This window comes from Podarcis pityusensis (genome assembly GCF_964106645.2).
Source record: "Podarcis pityusensis genome assembly, chromosome: 3".
In the NCBI taxonomy this organism is placed as follows: domain Eukaryota; kingdom Metazoa; phylum Chordata; class Lepidosauria; order Squamata; family Lacertidae; genus Podarcis; species Podarcis pityusensis.
Window position 1 is genome coordinate 9,356,996 of NC_138026.1, and position 25,026 is coordinate 9,382,021.

Below are 25,026 nucleotides of genomic sequence, written 5' to 3' on the forward strand. Positions count from 1 at the left end.
CAAGGAAAATTGACTGGCCAGGTATTGAACAGACATGGCTCATGCCATCCTCGCTTTATTCTGACACTTCAAAGCATGGAAAGGGTTATAGTTCTGAAGCCTCTTCATTGACCACTGCAAATCATACTTAGCTTCTTTTTCTGGCTTCCAACGGGGCATTAGCCACACTTTACCAAGCTTGTCTTTGCAGCCGTAACGGCTTGAAACTTCTTGAAACATCAAAGCCGGGATTCTCAGGCTACTGAATTCTGCAGCCAGTGCCAAATTATGTGGTGGTTTTCCTTTGCTGGCGTAGAAAGTGCATATTATTGGTTGCTAGGCTTGTACATGTTGAAACTTTAGAGCAGCGTGTCTAGTTCAGGATGGTAGCACCAGCTACTGAGCTGTTACTGCAGGGATGGCGTCCCCTGTTCCTGAAATCAGTTTCCAGCCAAGCAGTGCAAAGACAGAAGAAAATGCACCAAGAACCAATACTTCAAAGAGCTCCGAATCTCTTTCAAGAGACCAGGAGAATACTTTCCCATTATATCCACCTCCACACTTTCTCAATGTTACCCTAAAAATGTGTCAGGAATGAAAGACCATGACTGTCAATCTCCTGCCTTCCCTAGTACTAGGTTAATTGGTTAATAAAATATCAATAACAGTTTAATCCTTTTGGACAATTGTCTCCTAATTCCAGTGGAGAAGACCATGACATTTTCCTGACCCAAAGAATTCATCCCAGGACTTCTTGCTGGAACAGTGCTTGGGGGCTCCCCACCCCACAAAATAGTTATCTGTAGGATATGGGAGAACCTCGGGGCTCCCAGCCCCCCCAAAAGAGGCTTGGGTCTCTGTTCTACAATTTGGGTGGCTTTTCAATTTGTTGGCCAACCAGTATTTCAGTGTTCTAACTAGTAAAATACTATGTTTTTTAGATAACCAGTAATGGAGTTTGAAAAGCCAAGAAAATAATAAGCTTGCCAAGTTCTATCCATAACTCACTAGGTTCCTGGGAAGAGGGTTGTTAAGAATCAAAACACAGGCAGTCCACGTGGTGGTTAATTCAACCATGTTGACTCTTCCAGGCAAATATACTAATGTGTTAGACTGAAGGTTCGACACGTAAGAAAAGACCAACAAGTATGTAATGTATGTGGATGTCATGTGTGTGGATGTACAGTTATTTTACTTTAAACAAATAAATGCTCTGGAGAGAAAATGGCTTGAGACTTCTAGTTGAGTGTAGATGCTACTCTGATCCAGCCTCTGCTTGTGGGCATGCCTTTGATAAAATGGTTTTTTAGAAGCCTGGTAACCAATGTTACCATAAAGAACGAAGGCCAGGATCCAGAGCAGTATGGAGCTTTGAACTGGAATGGCAGGCTCCTAGCCATATGGCAAGCCACTTTCAAAACAGTTTCTGGGGGGTGATGGGATCTGTTCTTAGGGAAAAAATGTAAAAACTTCACTGGGAGCAAGTAAGCCTTTGGGCATGCTTAAAGTAGCTCTTGGGATCCCAGCCCAGGCATTTTTTTCAGATAACATCATTTGGATCCATAGGCACTTTGTCCCATAGGCCTAAGAGCTCCTCAAAGTCTATCACAGTGCTGTGCAATTTGCTATATAGTCAGTGTTACATTGCATTTATCCAAAATTGTGCAGTAATAAATTGGATGTAAAGGTAAAGGGAGCCCTGACCATTAGGTCCATTCGTGACCAACTCTGGGGTTGCGGCGCTCATCTCACTTTATTGGCCGAGGGAGCCGGTGTACAGCTAAGCCGCTTCTGGCAAACCAGAGCAGTGCACGGAAACGCTGTTTACCTTCCAGCTGGAGTGGTACCTATTTATCTACTTGCACTTTGACATGCTTTTGAACCGCTAGGTTGGCAGGAGCAGGGACTGAGCAACAGGAGCTCACCCCATCACGGGGATTCGAATCGCCGACCTTCTGATCGGCAAGTCCTAGGCTCTGTGGTTTAACCCACCGCGCCACCTGTGTCCCATAAATTGGATATAAATATGAGAAAAAAGGTTAAATCTGTTGTGTGTGGCTTTCCCCCTGAGGCAGTACAGCCTCATAGCATGCACAGTACATTTGCAGGCAAGAGAGTCATTGGCTATGAAAAGACTGACAGTGATTTCTTTTTCTTTTCTCTCTTGCTAGAGCAAGGCTTAGATCACATAGCAGAAAATATCCTCTCCTACCTTGATGCCAGGTCACTCTGTGCAGCAGAGCTGGTGTGTAAGGAATGGCAGCGAGTTATTTCAGAAGGAATGCTATGGAAGAAGCTTATTGAAAGAATGGTACGAACCGATCCACTTTGGAAGGGGCTATCGGAAAGAAGGGGCTGGTAAGTATCTGTGCAAAATTTGCTCCTTTGCTTTAGAACAGATACAGTTCCAAGACACACTGGGCACATCTGGGCTACTTAAACTCTTAGTAGAAAGATTACATGACAGTAAATGACTTCAAAAATTGGTACTTGTGTGCTCTTACTCCCCCTTTTTTGGCCTTCAGCCTTCTTGCTCCTTGGCTACCTTTCTGCTGTAAATAGCCATTATGCCAACCACCTTAAGTGTGCATTTCTATGAGGTGGTAGAATATGTTAAACTCCATATGAGCAATGTAACTTGTACGCAGCAGAAATGCTAGGAGTGGTCTCCCAGAATTACACCCATACCCAGGTATGCTCCCCTGCGCCATCAAGATATGGGAGGAGCCATGCAAGCCATAGATGCTCTAGGCCCCACAATTCTTTGGGTGGAATTTAACATTGTACTATTGCAAACATTCTGTCTGCACAAGCATATTAGCTTGCCAGGCAGACCGATCCTCTCCCCTTACCTTCCCCCACCTGATTTTTATGGATGCTCTCCTGACACAAATCCTGAGCCAATTTCAGGGGACACACACGAGGGGGTGGGAAGGCCTGTTGTGCAAGTGGAAGCCTTCACACAGGTCTTCAGCTGGCAGGGTTTGTTAGGTGACTCCTGCCCTTTGGTCTTGCTCAGGAAGTTGAGGTGGGTCCGGTTTCTCTGCTACTATAGGAAAAGCAAAAACAGGAGGCATGCAAGAGCTATGCAGGTCCATCCTTATCCATGTCACTGCAGTTGTACCTACTCTTACCCCCAGCTCAGGCTATGAGCAGGGTTGTGGGTTGGTGGGGCATAAGAAAAGACGGGCAAATATAACTGGGCATCCTCCGCTCGTGGTTTGTTCTTGCCATAGCAACAGTTGACTTGTCAAGTAGGCAGCTTTAAGGACTATAGCTTTTACCCTTAGTGCATTTTGCAAGGCTTGTTGTTTCTAAACGCGAAATTTCACCTCTCTCTTCTTTATTATTATAGGGATCAGTACCTGTTTAAAAACAGACCCACAGATGGCCCTCCTAATTCATTTTACAGGTCACTGTACCCAAAGATAATACAAGATATAGAGGTATGTTTTCGAAAACCTTGTTTTAAACTGTACTGAGTTTGAAGCTGCGTTTTCATGAAACTTCATTCTTCTGCCATGCTTTTTAGAAATGTGTTTCAGTGTTATAAGGATCTTTGGTAGAAGTATTTAAAAAAGAATTATGAGAACGAGCAGCCGTGGATTTAAAGAATTGTGGATTTAAGAAGTGTTACCGTAAAGTAAGGAATTGAGAAATGTGAAAGTATCAAAGCAGAGTAAGTTAGGTGATGTGATAAACTCACAATAACTTACTGAGTTGCAGGGGAAGAAGCTAATGTATTCTGATCCAGGTTTTCTGTGCACATGGAGCTGGTCTGCAGATGGTGGCCACTCCATTTATTACAGCAGAGGCAAAAGATCCATGTCTGCGTTCCTTTGTTCTCTCTGAGTATGGTGTATACGTCAGCATTTCTGTGCCCAGAGGATCAGGACTCTTGGCCTTACCGAAAGCTGAACAGAGCAAAGCTTCCAATATTTGCAAATCTCTTTGCTCAGTTACAATTACTCAAATAGAGCGCAGGAGAATTTAGCTTAGTCACTAATCCTGCCCTGTCACTAGAATAGGGCCAAGTAACTATTTCTGCTTTAAAATAATAAAAGTATTAGTAATATAAGTTTAGATCATCAAATTTCTCCTTAGGGGTTTTTTTCTAATAGCATATCGCAAGCCTGATGATAATTGGAGTACATAGGTCTCAAAGCTTTATTATCATGAGAATTTCTATTCTAGCTAACCTTTGTGCTTTGTGCTTTTCTGGTGGTGAAAGCAAGGGAGAGGGCAGTGGTTCAAAAACTGGGAGAGGAGGTTTATTCTTTTTTGCCCATTCCAAATGGGTGCTTAAATTGCAGGGGCGAGAGGGAAAAAATGATTGGCAACCTCTGCTCTTTGTTACTTACCCAGCTATAACAAACAAACAAACAAATAAATAAATAAATAGATAAATTTATATAGTATAAGTGAACATTACATTACAACTTTCAAATTAAATTAATTAAAGACAAGGTGCTGATAATGATAGACTGGATAATGCAGCCTGCAACGTTTCAGCATGTTGTGCTCCCAGACTTTAGTAGAAAGAACATTTTTGTACCCTACCCACACTCAGAATAGTCATACAGTGGTACCTCGATTTTTGAACGTAATCTGTTCTGGGGGACCGTTTTATTTCCCTCCCCCTAAATTGATAAATTTAGAGGATTTTATTTCTTATTTGAAGGGAATGGTCTCTTTAGAGATCTTTGTTTATGAGTAAAAGGAGAGTATTTATAGCTTTTTAGTAGACCTGGGAGATATATTGCCCAGGACTGGTATGAGAAGCAGACCTCAATGTCGGCTTCACTCAGCAGTATATATCGCTGGTGAAACCGCCACCATTCTTGAGTCCCTTTGCCAGCAGCGTTCGCTGGAGGGAGTCAACAGTTCCTTCTTCCAGCAGGCAGTGGTAGCAGAGGGACTCAGGAGCGACGGCGGTTTCACCAGTGATATATCGCTGAGTGCAACTGCCATCGCACTCTGCCCTCATATGAGCCAGAGGGAGAAACAAGCTGTATCAGCGAGGCGCTGTTACAGCTTGTGCCTCCCTGTGCATCTTGAAACTGCTTGACTGAGGTGCGTGCAGCTGCCCTTGTCTCAGTCGAGCAGCATAGCTGTCAACTTTCAGATTTGAAAATAAGGGATCAGCAGCCTCGAAAATAAGGGATCAGCAGCCTCTCCTGTCCCGGGGACAGTCTACGGGATATCTAACAATCCGGGATAGCAGCGGGAAACAGTGGGAAACGGCGCTGGAATAAGGGAATTTCCTGCAAAAAAAGGGAAGGTTGACAGCTATGTCGAGCAGTCGGCACTGGCTCCGGCAGGGTGGGAGCTCCCTGAAACTGCTCAGCTGAGGGGAGCGGGGTTGCCGCTCCCCGCAGCGAGCAGTTAAAGGAACCCCAATGTTCCGCCCGCTTGCATGAAATGCACCGGGGCTGTCTCAGCTGGGGAGGGGGAACCTTCTCGATCCCCAGCTGAGCTGTGCAAAGAAGTTGCATCATCCCAGCCTGCAAGCGCCTGGGTGAAACCCTCTCAGCTCTCAAGGTGAGAGCTGGGGCAGTTTCACCCAGTGTCTCACGAGCAGAGGCCAAGGCATCTTGTTTTTTCAACATTGCAGTAGTAGTAGTAGTAATAATAATAATAATAATAATAATAATAATAATAATAATAATAGATAGATAGATTGAATTTATATGCTGCCCTATAGCCGGGGGTCTCAGGGCAGTTCACAGAATAAAATCAAGATATAAAACCACAAAATAAAAATAAAAGCAACAACCCAATAGCCCCCCCCAATAAAAGAACACATTTACATAGCCAAACCGCAATGTTTGGCTGGCGATATACCATGATGTTGAAAAGCTGGTATCGCCCAGCCCTACTGTTTAATAGTTACAGTAAAAAGATTGGCATCAAGGTACAACGTAATACAAATAGTTTTATTATATCTGTTATTTCCCAGCAGTCAATCTTTTTTTATTTGTTTAAATTTGCAACCTGCACAGTTTCCAAAAGGTTGGGGCCGCTCATTCATTTTAAAAATGTTAATAGAAGTAAATCAGACATGAAAAATGCTAAGAACCTTTCCTAGCCTCTCCCCTCCTGCTGCTAGACGCTAACAAAAAGAAAGTTTTTCAAAAGATGCTTAGGCTTGGACATCAACAGATCACCAAGGACCAAAAATTACACTACCGTGGAGCAGCTATTTCTAGGGGGACACAGAGATCTGAGGCACATAATTTTTCTTGCTACTAATGTGAGCGGGAAACTGTTTAATTTATTGTGATTAGCTACATCAGTGCACTGATTCAGTTTAAAAGGAAACTGTTAAACTCAATGGCAGTGAGGAATTATGCATAGCAGAGTTGTAACCTGGCCTTTTTGACCCCTCTTTAAATTTGGGGCCAAAAATACATGCAGCTGCAAGTAGGAGTTGGCAAGTGACATTGTAGACTTGACATCAATGTGTGTTTAATCCCCAGCAAAAGTCTTATAAGAACACAGTGTTGTGCCTAAAACGCACAAGATGCCATTGTGTTTGGGAGGGGGTGATTATTGGAAATAGGTAAATGGTTTCTCTCCTTCCACAGTGGCAGGCAGTTGAGGGCAATAGTTTTATGAAGAGGCTTTCTTGCATTCAGGGTGGTCCAATAACTTCTGATACTGCCTGGATCCATTGTGCTGACCTGCCAGATTTAACTGTTTTAGGAACTCCCTTAAAGGGAAGACTACTTTTGGGTTCTTCCCAGGAAATTTTATTTAGGTATGCAAAACTTGTTTTTGTGGAAATCTGACTTGGTTCAGTTAATCATGTGCTTGGACACAGTCCCAAAATATTGTAGTACAATTTGACTCTTATTAGCAGACTGTGTTAATAGGCAGATTGCCAGGTGTACTGTTGATCTCCCAATTCTAAATCCCTGGGCCTTTTCCATATTATCCATGATGCTGGGCCAAATTCTTCATTATTCCTTTAGAATTAGTACAGATATAATTTATTCCTCATGAGCAGTTACAAACACTGTTTTTTGCTCTCCTGTCTTGTGACATATGGAAGCTCCCTGTCTCCCCCCTCCCCTGCAAGATTTTGAAGTGGGGATAGAGAATGTGGCCAAGCTATTAAAAAGATTCCACCTATTGGACCCAAGGAAGGGAGGGGTAATATATCCACCTACATTCCCTCCGTCCGTCGAGACAAGATAGAAAAATGGATATATATCCATCCAGAAGTGACCAAGGAATTGAAGCATTATTCACTACAAGGACTTCTGGGCTTGATCTATTGCTTGATTTTCAATATACCGTATTTTTTGCTCTATAAGACTCACTTTTTCCCTCCTAAAAAGTAAGGGGAAGTGTGTGTGCGTCTTATGGAGCGAATGCAGGCTGCGCAGGTATCCCAGAAGCCAGAACAGCAAGAGGGATCGCTGCTTTTGCTGCGCAGCGATCCCTCTTACTGTTCTGGCTTCTGGGATTCAGAATATTTTTTTTCTTGTTTTCCTCCTCCAAAAACTAGGTGCGTCTTGTGGTCTGGTGCGTCTTATAGAGCGAAAAATACGGTATTTCCAGCCATGCTGGAAAGATAACACAATGAGCAATATGCTTCCTCAGAGTAAGTAGACTAAAATGGAATTGCAGCCCTGTGAACACTTGATTGGAGAATCTCTGCCCTACTTGCCCTCAGAGTTCTTCTTCCTTCCACCACCGCCACCACAGACACTCTTATAGTTGCTGTGGAGCTATTTCAGGTGCTATCTAGGGCAGGGACCAAAAATGAAAGTTAAGAGCTGCACACATGCAGCCTCCTTAGTGCTGCCTTGCGTTATGGAGATCATTATTCCTGCTCCTCTTGTTCTTCCTTCTAATCAAAGTGACAGTAACTATTAAGGCTTAGAACGAAGATCGAGAGCCACTCATGCAGCTTCTGTGGCCGTATTCTCTTTATGTAGTATGGTGCTAGGAATGTTGCAGAAAGGCATCATTTACTTCTAGGCTGATGTCAATATCTCTAAGGATTAGTTCTCCGCTCTGATGTAGTAGATCTGTTGTCCGGGTGACACCACTCACCAACTGCAGGACAGGCACATATGACTTGATCATTTGTCCATACAAAAAACAAGCTCAGTGAAGAAAGTGAGAATATCAAAGAGAAGGTTAGGCTGGGTTTCTCTCTCGCTTAATATGCTTGTTTCTCTATGGAGGGTTTTGTTTTGTTGGTAAGAGCATTATGTCATATTAACCCTCAATTGCACTGAAACAGTATGGTCCAGACACGCAGACTTCCTACTTTAGTAAGAATTACATGTCTGGCTAGAAGCCTTTTTTAACAAAAGAAAACCCACGTGTAATTGTCATAGTACAGCAGTACAGTACATAGTATAGCAGTGGCCTCAGACTCCTGAAGGCAGTTGTAAATTACAAGGCTGATAAATTGGAAAGACCATCCAAGGAAAATGGTCACTTTCCATAGCTGATGCTAGGAGTGCATGCACTCAATACTGAAATAAATAAAATAAGCAATCAGGCAGCTCAAATTCTGTACTAAGAAAAGCTGGATTCCATAACCCCTATAAAGTCTGCAAGCTTTGCATAATTTCCCTTCACAATTCTGCCATTTTCAATATGGAGGATGCTGAAATCTTAATGCACATCTTAACGAGAGGGGAAGACTCGCGTGGGAAAAGGTGCTCCCTAGGGCCAACGCCATTTAGGTCTTCATAGATCGCACCCAGAGCCTTGGAATGAGACCAGAGCTCAGCCAATTCAGCAAGAAGATGACTTAATACGCCCTACCTGAGCCCAACTCCTGCTAAAGGCCAGGCATCAGAATTCTATCTGTACAGTCTTCAAGGGCAACCTCAATTAGAGTAGGTTGAAACAATCCATGAGGCATCACAAGGCATCAGTCACAAGTATGGCAAAGTGAAAGCGCACCAGTGTTAGGTGCTCCTGGTTCTTGGTTTTGTGATTGGCCTGTTATGCCTGCATCAGATCTGCATATATTAGTAATATGTTTCATACCCGCAGCCTCCAATGTGCCTGGTTACAGAGGGCTGCATTCAGCAGGGCCTTTTCCTGATGGTCCTCAAAGGGCCCACCCACTCAGCTATATTTAGTTCTCTCGAATCCTTCTGCTTTGTAGTCGCATATGTTTCTACTCCTGCCAATTTCTGTGAAGCTGTATACTTTTTGTGTATTGTGGCTACTTTCCCAGTATACTGGCAACTGACACGGCAAAGGGGATTTTAAAAATTCTCAAAAATACAAAATATTTTCCCACAGTAGCAACACCACATTAATGTGTCTCTGAAATCACATCTACTCATAGAATTAAACTGTGCACCTGCGTGGATCTTACTGATTCACAGCTCTCTGGCCCGAGGATGAATAACACGCTCCAGTTGCTTTGATTTGCAGCCCACATTTTCTTCTGGTAACTTTATAAAGGAGCTTTTTAAAAATCTGAAAATTGCACAAAATGGAAAGCATGTTTCTCCCTAAACCCTTAGGTAGAATTGTTTTGACTGGTGTTTTATTTGGTGAACAGGCACTTATGTGCAATACCTCAAGAATCAGTGGCACGCCAAAATATGTGACCGATTCAAGTGCCCACGTGGCCACTGTGGGGAACTGTAAACAACTGAAGCACATATGTATAACCATATGAATTAGCCAGTTAATACTAATCAACTGGGTTTCTGTGTTGAGTACAACCTGAGTCTTGCAGGGCTATTTTATGCCCATCCAACATAGACTGAATTTATTTTAAATCTATGTTTCAATCAGTTGTTTGAAGGGGAGAAAAGACAGGTTTATATCAAGTTTCCCATTTTATAATAAATGCATTTCCTGGGAGTGTTTATATTACCTAAGAGTACAGTCCAGAACTTTTGGTCATGCAACTCCTGCGCCTTTTGTACAACCCATTTGTAGTGGTGTAGACAAAGAGGAACAACTGTGAAATTTACAGATTTCTCCTTGGCTATGTGTTTGCATGCAGAAAACAATGCAAGGTCACTTGTTCTAAGACAAAGCTAGGTGTGCACAATCTGGAATTATGGGTGATTAGCTACAGGGCAAAACAGTGTTTCCCCATGAGAGGGAAAGTAAATGTCCACGCTGTTTGGCTGTTTGCCACACTAGTAAATATATAATCTACTGCAGAGCTTTCCAAACTTTTCATGTTGGTGACACACTTTTTAGACATGCATCATTTCATGACACAGTAATTCTGTTTTACTAGCGAGCCAGAGGTTAAACTAACCCCTTTCCAGCCCTGGGAGGAGCGCAGGGAGAATTCACCGACACATCTATACACTGCAGTCGACGCACGAATGTTTGGACGCAGTCGACGCACACAGTTTGGAAAGCTCTGACCTCTATTCCCTCTATTTGCAAATTTTGGAGAGGAGTTAAAATCTTTTTTGTTGCCAAAACTGCACCACTTCTGCACCTGAGAGAGGTATAAGTAGGCTTGGGGGATACTGTAATGTTTACAAAACCCCTTTTTTGTGGCATGGAAAACCTCTGTAGGGAGTTGCAAACCCCACAAAACAATCCAAGACACCGAACATTGAGTTAGACGGAAAAGAAAAGCAGGTAATTGGGGGAGAGAGAGGAATTAGCAGTCTGGTGGGAAGTTACTGATGAAGAAGAAGAAGATGTGGTCATGGCACAACAAAATGCTACCGATTACTTGGCAGGCAGAAAAGGCTAGTGAAGACTCAAGACAAGGGGTACAGAAGGCAGTTATTTCTCTATGCCTCTTCCTCCATTGAATTGTGCTCCATTATTCCCCTTCTCTTTCTCCCTCCCAGGGAATTGAGCAAAAGAGGATGACAAAAGAGGCACATAGATATAAAAAAGGTACAGAGAACCATTTCATAGTTCACACCTGGAATTATTTATGTGTCTGTGTGAACCTCCCAGCAAATTGGATGGGTGATGCATAAATAAATACTAAGGGTTGCGTGAAACACTGTGCAAGCAGAGTTCCACTTGTGCAGTGGGACTTCCCCTCTTCCCTGCCCCTCACACTCCCAAAATCTGCTCTGGAGCGTTCCTCAACACCCCCTTGACTTAATTTTGAAGGCACGTAGGGGGGTGAAGGGAACTTGCGAAGAAGAGCAAGTTTTGTTGGGTGCTGTGATGGGACGATGAGCTGCTTGTGTGTAAAATCCTAGTCCCTCAGAGTTTGGTCAAGTTTGCAAACCTCTGTCTGTAACGGAGCCCCTTAAACATGGCTCCGTCAGTCGCTGGCAGATTCCGACAGTGGTTGCTTTCGGAATCGCTTCCAACATAAAAGCTCCTTAACGGAAACACGTCTTCTGGACTCTCTGCGTGACAGTTTCCGGCGAGGAGTGGGTGTCCCTACAGGAGGTCCTGAAACCTCCCCACTGTTTTCGCTGGAAGTGTCTCTGAGCCATCCCTCCAGCTCCCTTTCCCTCAGCCCAGCTCCTCTCCCCCTACTGGTTCCCTCTTCAGCTGCTGAGTCTCTCCCAACCTGTGTGAGCCCTTTCACTTCCCTTCCTTCCGATGGCAGTTCCCTGACATCCACCTCCCCTCCAGGGCCCCCTTCATCCCCTCTCGCCCCCTCCTCTACGGGCGGTGAGGAGGCAAAACCCCGGAATGAACTTCCTTCATCTTCCGATGTCCCGAACACTTCTCTCCACCTGTTGCGGTTCCTGGTCTCGAAGTACTCCTCCTCCTCAGAGTCCATCTCCCCTTCCCCTTCCGATTCCGAGAATCCTTCCAACTCCTCCTCCTCATCGGTGGTCCCAAAGTATTCCCTCCGGAACCTCTCCACAGGCTGAGGTTTCCTTGGGAACCTTTGATGGAACGTTTCTATCAATACCTCGTCATTGATATCTTCTGCCATTACCCAAGTGTTTTCTGACTCCGGTTCTCCTTCCCACGCTACCAAATACTCCACCTGATCCCCCTTCCATCTGGCGTCGAGGATTTCTGCCACATGGCTGCTGCATTCCCTTTCTTCTATGACCGGTCCCCGAGTGGCCATCCCTTCTCGTCCCCCCTCATACGGTGACAGTAACGACCTGTGAAATACTGGGTGCAGTTTCATGTGGTTGGGTAACCGGAGCCTGAAAGCCACTGGGTTGACCTGTTGAATGACCTCAAAGGGACCCAATCTCCTGGGTCTTAATTTCTTACAACCTCCTTTGAACGGCAACCCTTGGGTTGACAGCCACACCCTATCTCCCACCCTTATGGTTTCACCTTCCCTTCGGTTCTTGTCTGCCTGCCTCTTGTATTCTTCCTTCGCCCTTTCTAAGTTGAGTTGGAGCTGACGATGGATTGCTTCCATTTCTTCTACAAAATGCTCGGCTGCCGGGACACCCCATCTCTCCCCTTCTCCCCCTGGGAAAGCCCTGGGATGACACCCATAATTAGCCAAGAAGGGGCTCATCCCTGTGGACACATTCTCGGCATTGTTGTAGGCAAATTCCGCCAGCGCCAACTTTTCTACCCAGTCATTCTCTCTGTCATTGACATAACACCTCAGGTATTGCTGGAGGACCCCGTTTGCTCTTTCCGCCTGCCCGTTGGTTTCAGGGTGCCGGGCAGTCGAAAAGTTGACCTCCACCTGCAGTAAGCTCATGAGCTTCCTCCAGAACCTGGAAGTAAATTGTTTTCCTCGGTCTGAGACCACCCTCAATGGCACCCCGTGCAACCTAAAAATGTGTTCTACAAATAACTTCGCTGTCTCTTCCGCCGTGACTGCATGCGAGCAGGCTACAAAGTGGCACATCTTTGTTAGTAGGTCTACCACCACCATGATGGCTGTTTTCCCCTTGGACTTCGGCAGATCAGTCATAAAATCTATCGACACTGCCTCCCAAGGTCGTTCTGGGGTTGGTAAGGGTTCTAATAGCCCCGCCGGTGCCCGCCTCTCCCCTTTGGCTCGCTGGCATTGCTCACACCCTCTTACATACTCCCGTACATCTTCCCTCACCTTAGGCCACCAAAATTCCCTGGTGACCAACCACATGGTTTTGTGTTGTCCAAAATGCCCCGCCGTGGGGCTGTCGTGCAACTGCTTGAGTACCCTCCCCCTTAAGTCTCCTTCAGGGATATACAGTGCCCCTTTGTAATACAAAGCTCCATTTCTTTCCTCGAAACCCCCTGGTTCCTCTCCCTCACCCCTAAGACCTCTGAGCTTATTCTGGGCGTATTCATCATTCTCTGTTTCCTCTACCAGTTCTCTTTGTCCCACCAATGCCGCCCCACACACCCAGCGGTCCTCTGGAATGACATGTCTCTCTTCGGGTGCTCCCTCCCCCTCCAAATATTCAGGTTTGCGTGAGAGAGCGTCCGCCCTAATGTTCTCTGGGCCTGGCACGTAACAAATCTCAAAGTTAAATTTGGAGAACTCCTGGGCCCATCTCACTTGCCGTTGGTTGAGCACTCGTGCCGTCCTCCAATACTCTAGGTTCTTGTGGTCAGTGCACACTTGCACCTTATGTTGTGCGCCAATTAGCAGGTGCCTCCATCTCCGGAACGCCTCATGAATGGCTAGTAGTTCTCGGTCATACACCGTGTAGTTCCTCTCGGATTTGTTCAGCTTTCGCGAAAAAAAGGCACACGGTCTCCACTCTGACTCCTCCTTCCCTGGCTGCAGAAGCACCGCCCCAATAGCTCTGTCTGATGCGTCAGTTTCCACTCTCATCGGTTTTTGTAAATCCACATGCAGGAGTTGTTGTTCCGAGGCGAAGGCCCTTTTTAGTTCCTCAAATGCTCGCTCCGCCTCCTCAGTCCAAACGAACTTCTTCTTACTGCTGAGACAGTCCGTAATGGGCGCCGTCAGGTGGGCAAAGTTTCGGATGAACTTACGATAGAAGTTCCCAAATCCTAGGAACCTCTGCACATCCTTCCTTGTTTTGGGTGTTTTCCATTCCAGCACCGCCTGGACCTTGCCGGGATCCATGGCCAATCCCTTGTCTGACAGGCAATACCCCAGGAATTCCACCTCCTTGGTATGAAACTGACACTTCTCCAGTTTCACCCACAGCTGGTTGGCTTGCAGCCTGCTCAACACTTCTCTGACGTCTCTCACATGCTGCTCCTCATTCTCAGAATACACCAACACGTCGTCTAAGAAGGCCACACAATTCTTGTAAAGCAAAGGCCCCAGGACGTGGTTCATAAACGATTGAAAGCACGCGGAGCCTCCTTGTAGGCCGAAGGGCATAACTAAATATTCAAATGCCCCCAAAGGGGTGAACATGGTGGTTTTCCATTCATCCCCCTTCCTTATTCGTATCAGGTTGTACGCCCCCCTTAGGTCCAGTTTAGTAAAAATCTTTCCCTTCCTGACCCTTGTCAAAATGTCGTCAATCCTGGGCATAGGGAAAGCCACTGGTTCTGACACTGCATTTAAGGCCCTGAAGTCACACACAAGCCTCGGCTTGTTCGTGTTTTTTTTATCCACAAAAAACACTGGGCTGCCCCCCACCGCCCTGGACTCTCTGATGAACCCTCTCTTCAGGTTCTTGTCAATGAACTCTCTTAGCTCCTGCATCTCTCTGTCTGACATGGCGTACAGCTTGCCTACAGGGAGCTGTGCCCCAGGGAGTAAATTGATTTGACAGTCAAAGGGTCTATGCGGGGGTAATTGGTCAGCTTCCCTTTCGCTGAAGACGTCGCGGAGATCTGCGTATTGTCGTGGTACCTTCACGTTCTCCGTTACTTCAGTCCCTGCTAGGGTGGCTTGGGCCCCTGCCAAACCCTTTCCCTCTTTGCAGTGTTCTAAGCAATGTGCTGAACCAAAAGAAACCACTCTCTGATGCCAGCCCACCAGCGGATCATGTAACGCTAGCCAGCTCATCCCCAATATAATGGGAGCTCCTCCCAAGGTGGCCACATTAAACGCTATCAGTTCGGTGTGCCTTGCCACCTTCATTATCATTGGGACGGTCTGCAAGCTGACTTCTCCTCCCAACAGCTCCCTGCCATCGATCGTGGTCACCTGCAGGGGGTTGCTTAAAGGGATCGTCTGTATCTGGTGTTCAGCTGCAAACTCTTTGCTCATGAAATTGCAGGAGCTGCCTGAGTCCAACAGCGCCTTTATCTTTAGAGGGTGTCCGTTTGGCAGCTCTAGCGCCACTTCTATCACTAGGGCGGGTTTAGGAGGTTCTGGCGTGGGCACTTTCACTGCTCTTTGGCCTGGCTGCTGTGCCCCGACGGTGGCAGCCAGGCGTTGGCTTTTACTTGCTTCGGTATTTCTTCCTCTCTTCCCTCCACAGCTCCTACCATCCCTTGCCATTCCTTCCTCTGGGGGCAGACTCTGGCAAAGTGACCTGGCTGTTGGCAGAGATAGCATTTCCGGGCGCCTTTTCCCTCCTTCTTTCCCCCCTCACTGGGCTTTGAAACTGCGCGCGCGCGCGCTGTTCCGATTTCCATCGGCTCTGCCGGCGGGAAAGTTGGCTCTGGAATGTCTGGAATGCGGAACTCCTTCCAACGTTCCCCCTTCCCTTCCCGCCTCTCCAATGCTCTCGCCTCCTGGCGCGCTCCTATGGTCAGCGCTGATTTGGTCAGCTGGTCCATAGACTCCGCCCTGGGCGCCCGGGAAAGTTCGTCTTTCACAGCCGAAGAAAGCCCTTCTTCAAAGAGCATTTGAATGGGTTCCGCCGATAGATCCCACCCCAATTTATGGATCAACATGGTGAAGTCAGTCCAGTACTCACGGACAGATCGGCTCCCCTGTTTGCAAGCCATTAACTGTCTGCGGACCACTCCCTGTTCAATATCGCTGGAAAACATCAGATCCATGGCGCGAAAGAACTTCATCGTGTCCTTTAGGACGTCACTATTCGCTGCCATCAGGGGTCTAACCCAGTCTCTCGCCCCTTTTTCAAGATGCCCAATCACGAAAGCCACTCGTGATTCCTCGTCAGGGAATTCATCAAACTGCAGATTGAGGGCATATTGCATCTCTGTCCGAAAGCCATGATAGTCTTTGGGCTCCCCCCCAAACTTCTGCACCAATCCTGGTACCTTTCTGACGAGCTGGGTGTCTTTCCCCTTTTTGTCTGCATCCTGAGCCCTCCTCTCCTCAAGCCTCGCCGTCTGCAGCGCTAGCTGGACCTCCAACACCCGGTACCTTTCTTCCAGGCTTGGACCCGCTCCAGCTCCTGCTTCTCCGGTTCCGGCTGGGTTGCTCATGATGCCTTCTCCTGCACAAGCTGCTCACGAAGACTGTCGGAATGCTGTGATGGGACGATGAGCTGCTTGTGTGTAAAATCCTAGTCCCTCAGAGTTTGGTCAAGTTTGCAAACCTCTGTCTGTAACGGAGCCCCTTAAACATGGCTCCGTCAGTCGCTGGCAGATTCCGACAGTGGTTGCTTTCGGAATCGCTTCCAACATAAAGCTCCTTAACGGAAACACGTCTTCTGGACTCTCTGCGTGACAGTTTCCGGCGAGGAGTGGGTGTCCCTACAGGAGGTCCTGAAACCTCCCCACTGTTTTCGCTGGAAGTGTCTCTGAGCCATCCCTCCAGCTCCCTTTCCCTCAGCCCAGCTCCTCTCCCCCTACTGGTTCCCTCTTCAGCTGCTGAGTCTCTCCCAACCTGTGTGAGCCCTTTCACTTCCCTTCCTTCCGATGGCAGTTCCCTGACAGGTGCACAGATGTCTCTTGTGCAAGCCTAGCTGCCGTGTTGAATACAGCCCTAGATTATTTTAAAATGTCCCTAGGAATGGAAGTGAGAGTTGCCTATAGAAATTGGGGAAGAAATTCAAGATTTTAGCATAACCCAAGATTGGCCACCCTCCAAAATACAGCAGCAAAAAGAAGAGTTGTGTGCTTTCTAACTCAGTTTTTATTTAAAACAGACACATTTAAAAAATAGTCCTGATTATGCAAATTCCTAAGAACATTCAGTGCACTGTCCCAGTATTTCAGATTTGAAGAGACTCTTGCTGTGAGACAGTGACCATGACAGCCCTATGGTGCCACACTGAATATTTCAGGGTAGGCTCTGAATGGTTTACAACAGCCCTATGGCATTGCCCAGAGGAATTAACCTTCAATAGAGGGTCTAAGTTTGGGCTGAGAGTAGTTTATGACGACCTTTCCATTAAATCCACTGCTTTTAATCTCCATGGTGCAAGTTGGGTTGAAAACGTATCGTGTAGCAGCAGGGTAGTCCACTGTTAATATTGCAAGTTAGAGATTGGGCAAAAGCTGACTGGTTTGGATTCCCAATCTAAAAATCCCTCTTACCTCTCAGGTTGCTGTAACAGCCAATCTGTTCAAATTAACACATAAATCCTCTTTCCAGGTTAATTCTGGCATTTAGGTGTCTCACACTGCAGTGACTTGCATGTTGACGTGTGATTTTCCTTTGGACGAACTGGGTTTGCAGACTGAATCGTCTTTTGCCACAGAATTCTATGCTCATTAACTCAGATGCTGCTTTCTACCTGATATGACAACTCTGAGGGGGGTTAAGGGAAGGCTTGGGATAAGTTAGAGAACAATCCTCTTCATATCTACTCATAGGCATGTCTACTCATGTTCCATTATGTTCAGTGAGGCTTCTTTCCAGGTAAGTGGGTATGGAATTGCAACGTAGTCTTAAACATGTGTGATACATGTGTGTCGGGATTCTACATCACCCACCCCCCTTTTTTTGGTCTCTTTTAGACTATAGAGTCTAACTGGCGATGTGGAAGGCACAACTTGCAAAGAATTCAATGCCGTTCTGAAAACAGTAAAGGGGTTTACTGTTTACAGTATGATGATGAGAAGATTATCAGTGGCTTAAGGGACAACTCCATCAAGGTAAGAAGGCCTTTCTTGACTACTTTTTGTCTTGTTTCTGGTGAGATCATTTGTTCACATCTGCCAACTGTACAATTATATGATTCATTGCTGCACAAAAGTAGAATATTGCTTGGTTGAAGATGAAGAAGTCTTGAGCCCTTACTAATAGTCTAGAATACAACATGCTGCCCATTGAGCCTCTGCTACTTTCTGCTTTTCGCAAGAAGAAGAAAGAGCAGATCTGAAAAAGCAGGATGTAATTCTTAAAATTTCTCTTTTGTTCCAGAGGTTTATGTATTTATTATTGGTTAAGCATGTATTAAGGGACGCGGGTGATGCTGTGGATTAAACCACAGAGCCTAGGGCTTGCCGATCAGAAGGTCGGCGGTTCGAATCCCCGCGATGGGGTGAGCTCCCGTTGCTCGGTCCTTGCTCCTGCCAACCTAGCAGTTCGAAAGCACGTCAAAGTGGAAGTAGATAAATAGGTACCATTCCGGTGGGAAGGTAAACGGCGTTTCTCTGCACTGCTCTGGTTCGCCAGAAGCGGCTTAGTCATGCTGGCCACATGACCCAGAAGCTGTACGCCGGCTCCCTCGGCCAATAAAGCAAGTTGAGTGCCGCAACCCCAGAGTCAGCCATGACTGGACCTAATGGTCAGGGGTCCCTTTACCTTTAAGCATGTATTAAACCCTGTTATTCAATTTAAAAGAGAATGCTCAAGGCAGCTATCACAGTATGAGAGCATGTCAGAGCATAACACAGATGAATACAATATATACCTTCTAAAAAATTTTTTTTTTAAACACGCACAAAAAGTCTGTGCTTGTAGCCTGCCTCATTTCCTTGAATTAAGCATTCCTCATCACAAGAGAGGAGAATGAGAATGTGCTCACTGGCACTGTCCCTTTCATTGTGTTCTGGCAGCCTGTCTTTGCAGTCCCTCGATGTGCTAAGGCTGAAACTCTACAGTGGGGAGGCTTGTATAGGCTCCCCATACTGTTCATTCAGGGTTCTAAGCGACATGGGCACCCTATGAGAGTATAGTGAATGCTTCCTTTTTGCGTTGAGCCTCAACATTGGGAAGGTGGCATTGCCAGGCTGCTAGGAATGTGGCAGAAGATGCAAGGCAAACAATTGTGTGCCCCCTGCTCCCCATGCAGTTGGGAATGTGTGAAGGAAAACACATGAACAGTGTTTGGGAAGGAGGAGAAAAGAGGTTTGGGCACTGTGGGCCATTAGAGGACCATAGATCTTAATGAAGTCACTTTTGCACCATCTTACCCAGTTCTGGTTTCTGTTGCTTCTGCAAAAACCACATGTGCATTCTCAAGCTTATTTGTAAGCAGGGAAACCAGAATATAATTTTTATTTAAAATGTTGTAATGCTGGGGTATGTAGGAATAATGGCAGTCAGGATTCTGTGATTATTTTTTTTTAATAAAAAAACCTCCCTCTGCACAACGCTGTAATTCAGATATTCAGGTGAATTATGTATTTCTGCGTTTCCGGAAAGGCATAGAAAGTATAGAAGAAACAAGTGGGGAAACCTATGTCCACAGGGACTGTGGAGTCATTTCAACATGGCTTTACAGATAGTGATTCTGCAGTCATCTAATTCTCTTCGGTTTCTGTTTGGCAGATCTGGGATAAAACAGGATTGGAATGTTTGAAAGTATTAACAGGACATACTGGCTCCGTTCTCTGTCTGCAATATGATGAAAGAGTAATAGTAACTGGATCTTCTGACTCCACTGTGAGGTGAGCATTTTTGTAGCTGCGAAACTGGTGAGAAGGATGATGCAAAGGGAAAATTCACAGCCAGTGAAAGGTACGACCTTTCTTGAGAAAAGAGGGGTTGCCCACCTAAATCTGGAATTCTCTAGATTCTTCCATGTTCCTGGTACTAGTCAGTCAGTCTTGGGTTTACAGGCCAGTTAAGGACTGTATCCAACTAAGCAGTTCTGCCAGCACAACAACTACTTTTAGCTGTGCAGTGGAACGTCCCTGTCCTCCTCCTCTCCTTGCATGACCCCGTAAATCTGATCTGGAGGATTGGGGAAAACCCCAGAACAGATTAATTAAATACTGTGAATTATGGCTTCTGTCGTTACGATTGCAGAAACACTTCAGTCTCTGTGCGACACCTAAAATGTTGTTGGCAGTGGATAATGGGTTGGCGTGAGGAAAAGATATAACCCTCTTCTGCCAGCCACATTTCCCAATAATATAGCCAAGATGTTGAATTTGGGGGAGACCTTGGGAAGACAGTTACAGAAGCTCCGTAGAGGAAGGGCTAAGCACCCTCTCCCACACACCACTGCTGCCTTACATCATCCTGATGGCTTACAGCAGTTTGAGAGCCAACATTGCTTTCAAGACCTGGGTCTGCCCCTAGTCGTGCGGTTTTGTCTCCTAGCAGCCCTGTAAAAGTGACTTACCACCCTTGCTTAACCAAGACTCCACTTCCTCAGGCTCTTGTGAAAGAACAATGGTAAAGAACAATTGCTGACCTTCTACCGATCCACAGTAGAAAGTGTCCTCTCATGTTGTATCACAGTGTGGTACGTTGGCTTGACAGCCACGGACAGAAAGTCTTTACAGAGGGTGGTGAACACAGCACATGATCTCATGGGCTGTCCCCTGAGCCCGCTAGATGACATCGCAAGGGATCGTTGCCTTAGCAGAGCGAGGAAAATTCTCAGGGATGATTCACACCCCGGCCAGCTCCTCTTTAATCTTCTACCCTCGTGCAGGAGATACAGAAGTATAATCAGTTGTACCAACAGGCTAAAAACCAGTTTCTATCCGTGGGCTGTTAGGCTGCTGAACGGAAAATAATATAGTGCAACTGACTTTCGGGGTTGGTGTGTTGTGCGGCAAGCACACAGAGTGCAATGAGATTGAGTGTTGGGGGAGGGGGGAGGCTCGATTAATTTCATTGTACACAGGTTGTACATTGACAATAAAGGTATTATTATTATCCGCTGAAAGTGGACAGGGCTTTCTGAGCACTTGAACATGGAGATGGACGGTGGTGTGACTGCAACAATGCTGCCATACTACTGATATTTAATTGTTATAGGTTAGAAAATAAGTGTTCAGGAATAGTGTGACATTAGCAGTTTGTGGTTTGAAACAATTAAAGGCTCACCACTACCACCACCCATGAAACTTGCTTTTGATTGCATAGCATTTGATCCCAAATGATTTGATGTGTGTATATGTGCTTTTGCAGAGTTTGGGATGTGAACACAGGTGAAGTCCTCAACACACTGATTCATCACAACGAGGCTGTGCTCCACTTGCGTTTCAGCAATGGCTTAATGGTGACCTGTTCAAAGGACAGATCTATTGCTGTCTGGGATATGGCCTCACCGACTGACATCACTCTGCGCCGCGTATTAGTTGGCCATCGGGCAGCTGTTAACGTCGTTGACTTCGACGACAAGTATATTGTATCTGCTTCTGGTGATAGGACCATTAAAGTAAGTGGACAACCAGTTTCTCAAAATAGCAAATTCAGAAAGGAGTTATGGGAGAATAAGTTTGGTCTCTGACTAACGTGTTGCTGAAACACCCATTAAAGTAGTTTCTAAGGATTGTGGTTGTATGTCTGGCATTCCCCATATGCAACCTTTCTCAACCAGGGGGCCCTAGATCTTGTTGGACTACAACTCCCATCATCCCTAGCCAGCTTGGCCAGTAATGATGGGAGTTGTAGTTCAGGAACATCTGGGAACTTGCTGTTGAGAAAGGCTGCTTTAATAGCTTTAAGCTTTTTTAGATATTTCCCTTTGTAGCACACTGTTGTTACGAGGTTAAGCAGAGCAATTTAAGTGGGAGTGGGGAAAACTTTATTCTTGCCCAGGGGCAGAATGTGACCTTCCAGCTCTCTCTGCCTAGCCCTTGTGATTCTCCCCAAGCACATCCTCTCCTCAAGGGCTTTTGCTTGGCTGGTGTGTGCCTAGATGAAGGATGGGGAGATTGCGGGCAGGTTGTGTAGAATCCTCTGACTTTTTGCATAGCTGAAATATAGCCCACTGTACTAAGGTTGGAGTCACATCCATTACTTTGGCCTCTGACCACGCCCACCACTGACATATGTGCCCCCCCTCCAATCTTCCCGGGGGGGGGGGGGATGTGATCTACAGTCGGGAAAAAGGGAAGGCTTTCGGAATGAAAACTGCATTTTGCCTTCATCTCACTTCATCTCTCTCTTTTAATGCAGAATTTCAAAACGTGCCAAATTGCCATTCTATCTTTTGCAGTTAAATATTTATTTTCCTCTTAGGTCTGGAGCACAAGCACATGTGAATTTGTTCGCACTCTTAATGGGCACAAGCGAGGCATTGCCTGCCTGCAGTATAGGGATCGGCTTGTTGTGAGTGGATCATCAGACAATACCATTAGGTAAGGAATGGGTGGAATCTGTGAATATAAATGGAAACAGTATTGTTTCATTGCAACCCCTTTTTCATTTGACTGCCCATTTTTTTAAAGGTTTTGTTTTTTATGTATAGCCTGTCCTATCTTTCTTCCATTGTGGAACCTAGGCGATACACATCTAGTTCGCAGGAGGGCACTGATCAGACCCAGGAATGCTTAGCTTAAACTAGGCAGCAGCCTCACGTGCCTTCAGACCGCCCCCAGGGATCTGTGTGCTTTTCTCGGCCATTCTTAGTTCGGTTAGCTGTTTGTCACAAACTTGATTCCCTGGTGCAAGTAGCAGTTGGCCGCAGGTCAGAGGAAGATGCCATTGCACATGTACAAAGCTGCTGGCCTGTTATGTGTGGCCAGTGTTGCACAGAGTCTGGCCAAATAATAATGACAACAACAACAACAACAACAACAACAAATTTATTTATACCATTTCCAACTGGCTGGGTTTCCCCAGTAGCTTCAGCTCAGAGGAGAGACAGTGCTAGGGTCAAAAGTAATTGGGACAGGGAAAGGCTGTATGGAAACTCGCTTACCGTTTTGAAAAATGGTCTTAACGCAAGCTCTGCTTAGTACATTAAATTATTTTGAGCCAAGTAATCAAGCTTAACCATTGGTGCGAGAGGGAAGTAGTGAGCCCTACTCCAGGGAATCTGTCCAGCGTGGCCCCCAAGTGATTCAGCATCCACAACCAATATTGTGTCGAGTATAGCCTTTTCAGAAATAATTAGGTCAAGCTGTGATGGAAATTGCAAAAGGTATATAAGAAGGAATACATGCGTTGTTGCTTTTATTTTTTTGAAAAAAGTTGTACGCGTTCCTTCTTTCAGGCTTTGGGATATCGAATGCGGGGCCTGTTTAAGAGTGCTAGAAGGACACGAAGAACTGGTTAGGTGCATCAGATTTGATAACAAGAGGATTGTAAGCGGAGCCTACGATGGGTATGTGCTTGAAAGCAAAGTTCTGTTTTCACTTGAGAGGTTGGTTTTCTGTGGTTCTTAGTACTCGGAGGGTGTTGTAGTTTTCTCACTGCCTTTTCTCTCTTTGCTTCATAGCAAAATCAAAGTTTGGGACTTGCAAGCTGCTCTTGACCCCCGTGCCCCAGCAAGTACACTATGCTTACGTACATTGGTGGTATGTACATTAACTATACAGATATTATTGTACAACAGTAGTACATGTTGACCATACTTTTGTCTGCTTGTTTCTAAATCTACTACCTTGTAATGGAGTGGAAATTTGGTGTGTTTATGCCAGAGGATGGCAACACCAGAATGGGCCTTTTCTGTGGTGGCTCTCTGTTTTTCTTAATTACCTCTCTGGGGAGACTCACCTTGCACCTTCATTACATATCTGTAGACACCAGGTGAAAACGTTTCTTTTTAACCAGGCTTTTTGCTGATCAGCATTCTGTTCCCTTTTAAACATGTTTGTAGGCAGGCAGTGGGGGCATTACTGGTGTGCCTTGTTTTTATTGTGCATTTTGTGTTCTCATTTTAGATCGTGAACTGCCCTGTGATCTTCGCATGCAGGGTGGTGCACAAATTAAATAAACTAATTCAATGAATGCAGTAGTTGTTGAAAGCAAATATTTGGCATGTTGTCTGTGTGAAATTCAGCTCTTCCTGATTAGTTTCTAAAATGTCCCAAGGTGTCACTATTGTGCTAAATTACTCCAGTCCCTTTGTCTTCTGAATGATAACCTACACGCTTCCTCCTTCCTTTAAGAAATCCTTTATGACACGAGGCTCTTGTTAGTCAAACCCAGAGTAGACCCATTGAAATTAATTGTGGAATTGGGACCCTACGGGTCACCTTGTCCAACCCCTGCAATGCAGAAATGAGTGTGACTAACTTAACATTAAATTCAGTGGGGTCTACTCTGAGTTTGACTAACATTTTATAAAACTCACGATCGTTGCATTCATATTTCCTTCCAGCTACAAGTAGAAATGAATATTTGAGTGCAAGTATGAACACGGTAAACAGAGTCTTCTGCCCTCCTAACTGCAAACTCTTTTGCCATTTTTCAGGAACACTCAGGACGTGTGTTTAGACTCCAATTTGATGAATTTCAGATCATTAGTAGTTCCCATGATGATACCATTTTGATTTGGGATTTTTTAAATGTGCCCCCCAATGCACAAAATGAGACGCGCTCTCCATCAAGAACATACACTTACATCTCCAGATAACAGTCTGCAATGTACTGCTCTCCAAGGTAAGACTTGCTATCTTAAGGATGCCCTTTTTGTATCCACTATACTGCCATCCCTGGTAGTGGGTCTGGCAAAAGTGAATTGTCGTTCATACTTTCAGTGAGATTTTTCAGTAGAACAAGCACAAACCATCTTTAGATAAAATAAAAAAAACAATTGTCCAGCAGCACCTTAGAGACCAACTAAATTTGTTCTGGGTATAAGTTTTCATGTGCATGCACACTTCTTCAGATACACTGAAACAGAAGTTACCAGACCCTTATATATAGTGCCAGGGGGAGGGGTTTTTTTCTCAGGAGGGTAGTAGGAGATGGGTGATTGACTCAATGGGTGTGGTAAACCTGTTGACGACTGTTAACGACTGCAATTAGTCCTACAGGAAAAAGCAAGGGGTAGTATGCAGATGATTAACATATGTAATGAGGCAGGAATCCAATACAGTCATACCTCGAATTGAATGTGCTTCAGGTTGAGCGCTTTTGGGTTTCACTCCGCGGCAACCCAGAAGTAACGGAGCGCGTTACTTTCGGCTTTCGCCGCATGCGCAGACGCTCAAAATTATGTCACATGCATGCGCAGAAGCGGCAAAACGCGACCCGCGCAGACGCGCTGT

General features: G+C 45.6%; 1 protein-coding gene across 5 annotated transcripts in view; it reads left to right on the forward strand.

Annotated features, from left to right (window-relative positions):
* Window positions 1-25,026, forward strand: part of FBXW11 (F-box and WD repeat domain containing 11) — a 99,773-nt gene that overhangs the window by 68,936 nt on the left and 5,811 nt on the right. For all 5 annotated transcript variants that reach the window (XM_080999168.1, XM_080999164.1, XM_080999165.1 and 2 more), the window contains 9 exons: window positions 2,151-2,337; window positions 3,335-3,425; window positions 17,638-17,775; window positions 19,397-19,515; window positions 20,993-21,242; window positions 22,049-22,167; window positions 23,025-23,135; window positions 23,250-23,328; window positions 24,228-24,415. In XM_080999168.1, the coding sequence (XP_080855294.1) occupies window positions 2,151-2,337; window positions 3,335-3,425; window positions 17,638-17,775; window positions 19,397-19,515; window positions 20,993-21,242; window positions 22,049-22,167; window positions 23,025-23,135; window positions 23,250-23,328; window positions 24,228-24,389 (1,256 nt within the window). In that variant the 3' untranslated portion in view covers window positions 24,390-24,415. The remainder of the gene's footprint in view (window positions 1-2,150; window positions 2,338-3,334; window positions 3,426-17,637; window positions 17,776-19,396; window positions 19,516-20,992; window positions 21,243-22,048; window positions 22,168-23,024; window positions 23,136-23,249; window positions 23,329-24,227; window positions 24,416-25,026) is intronic.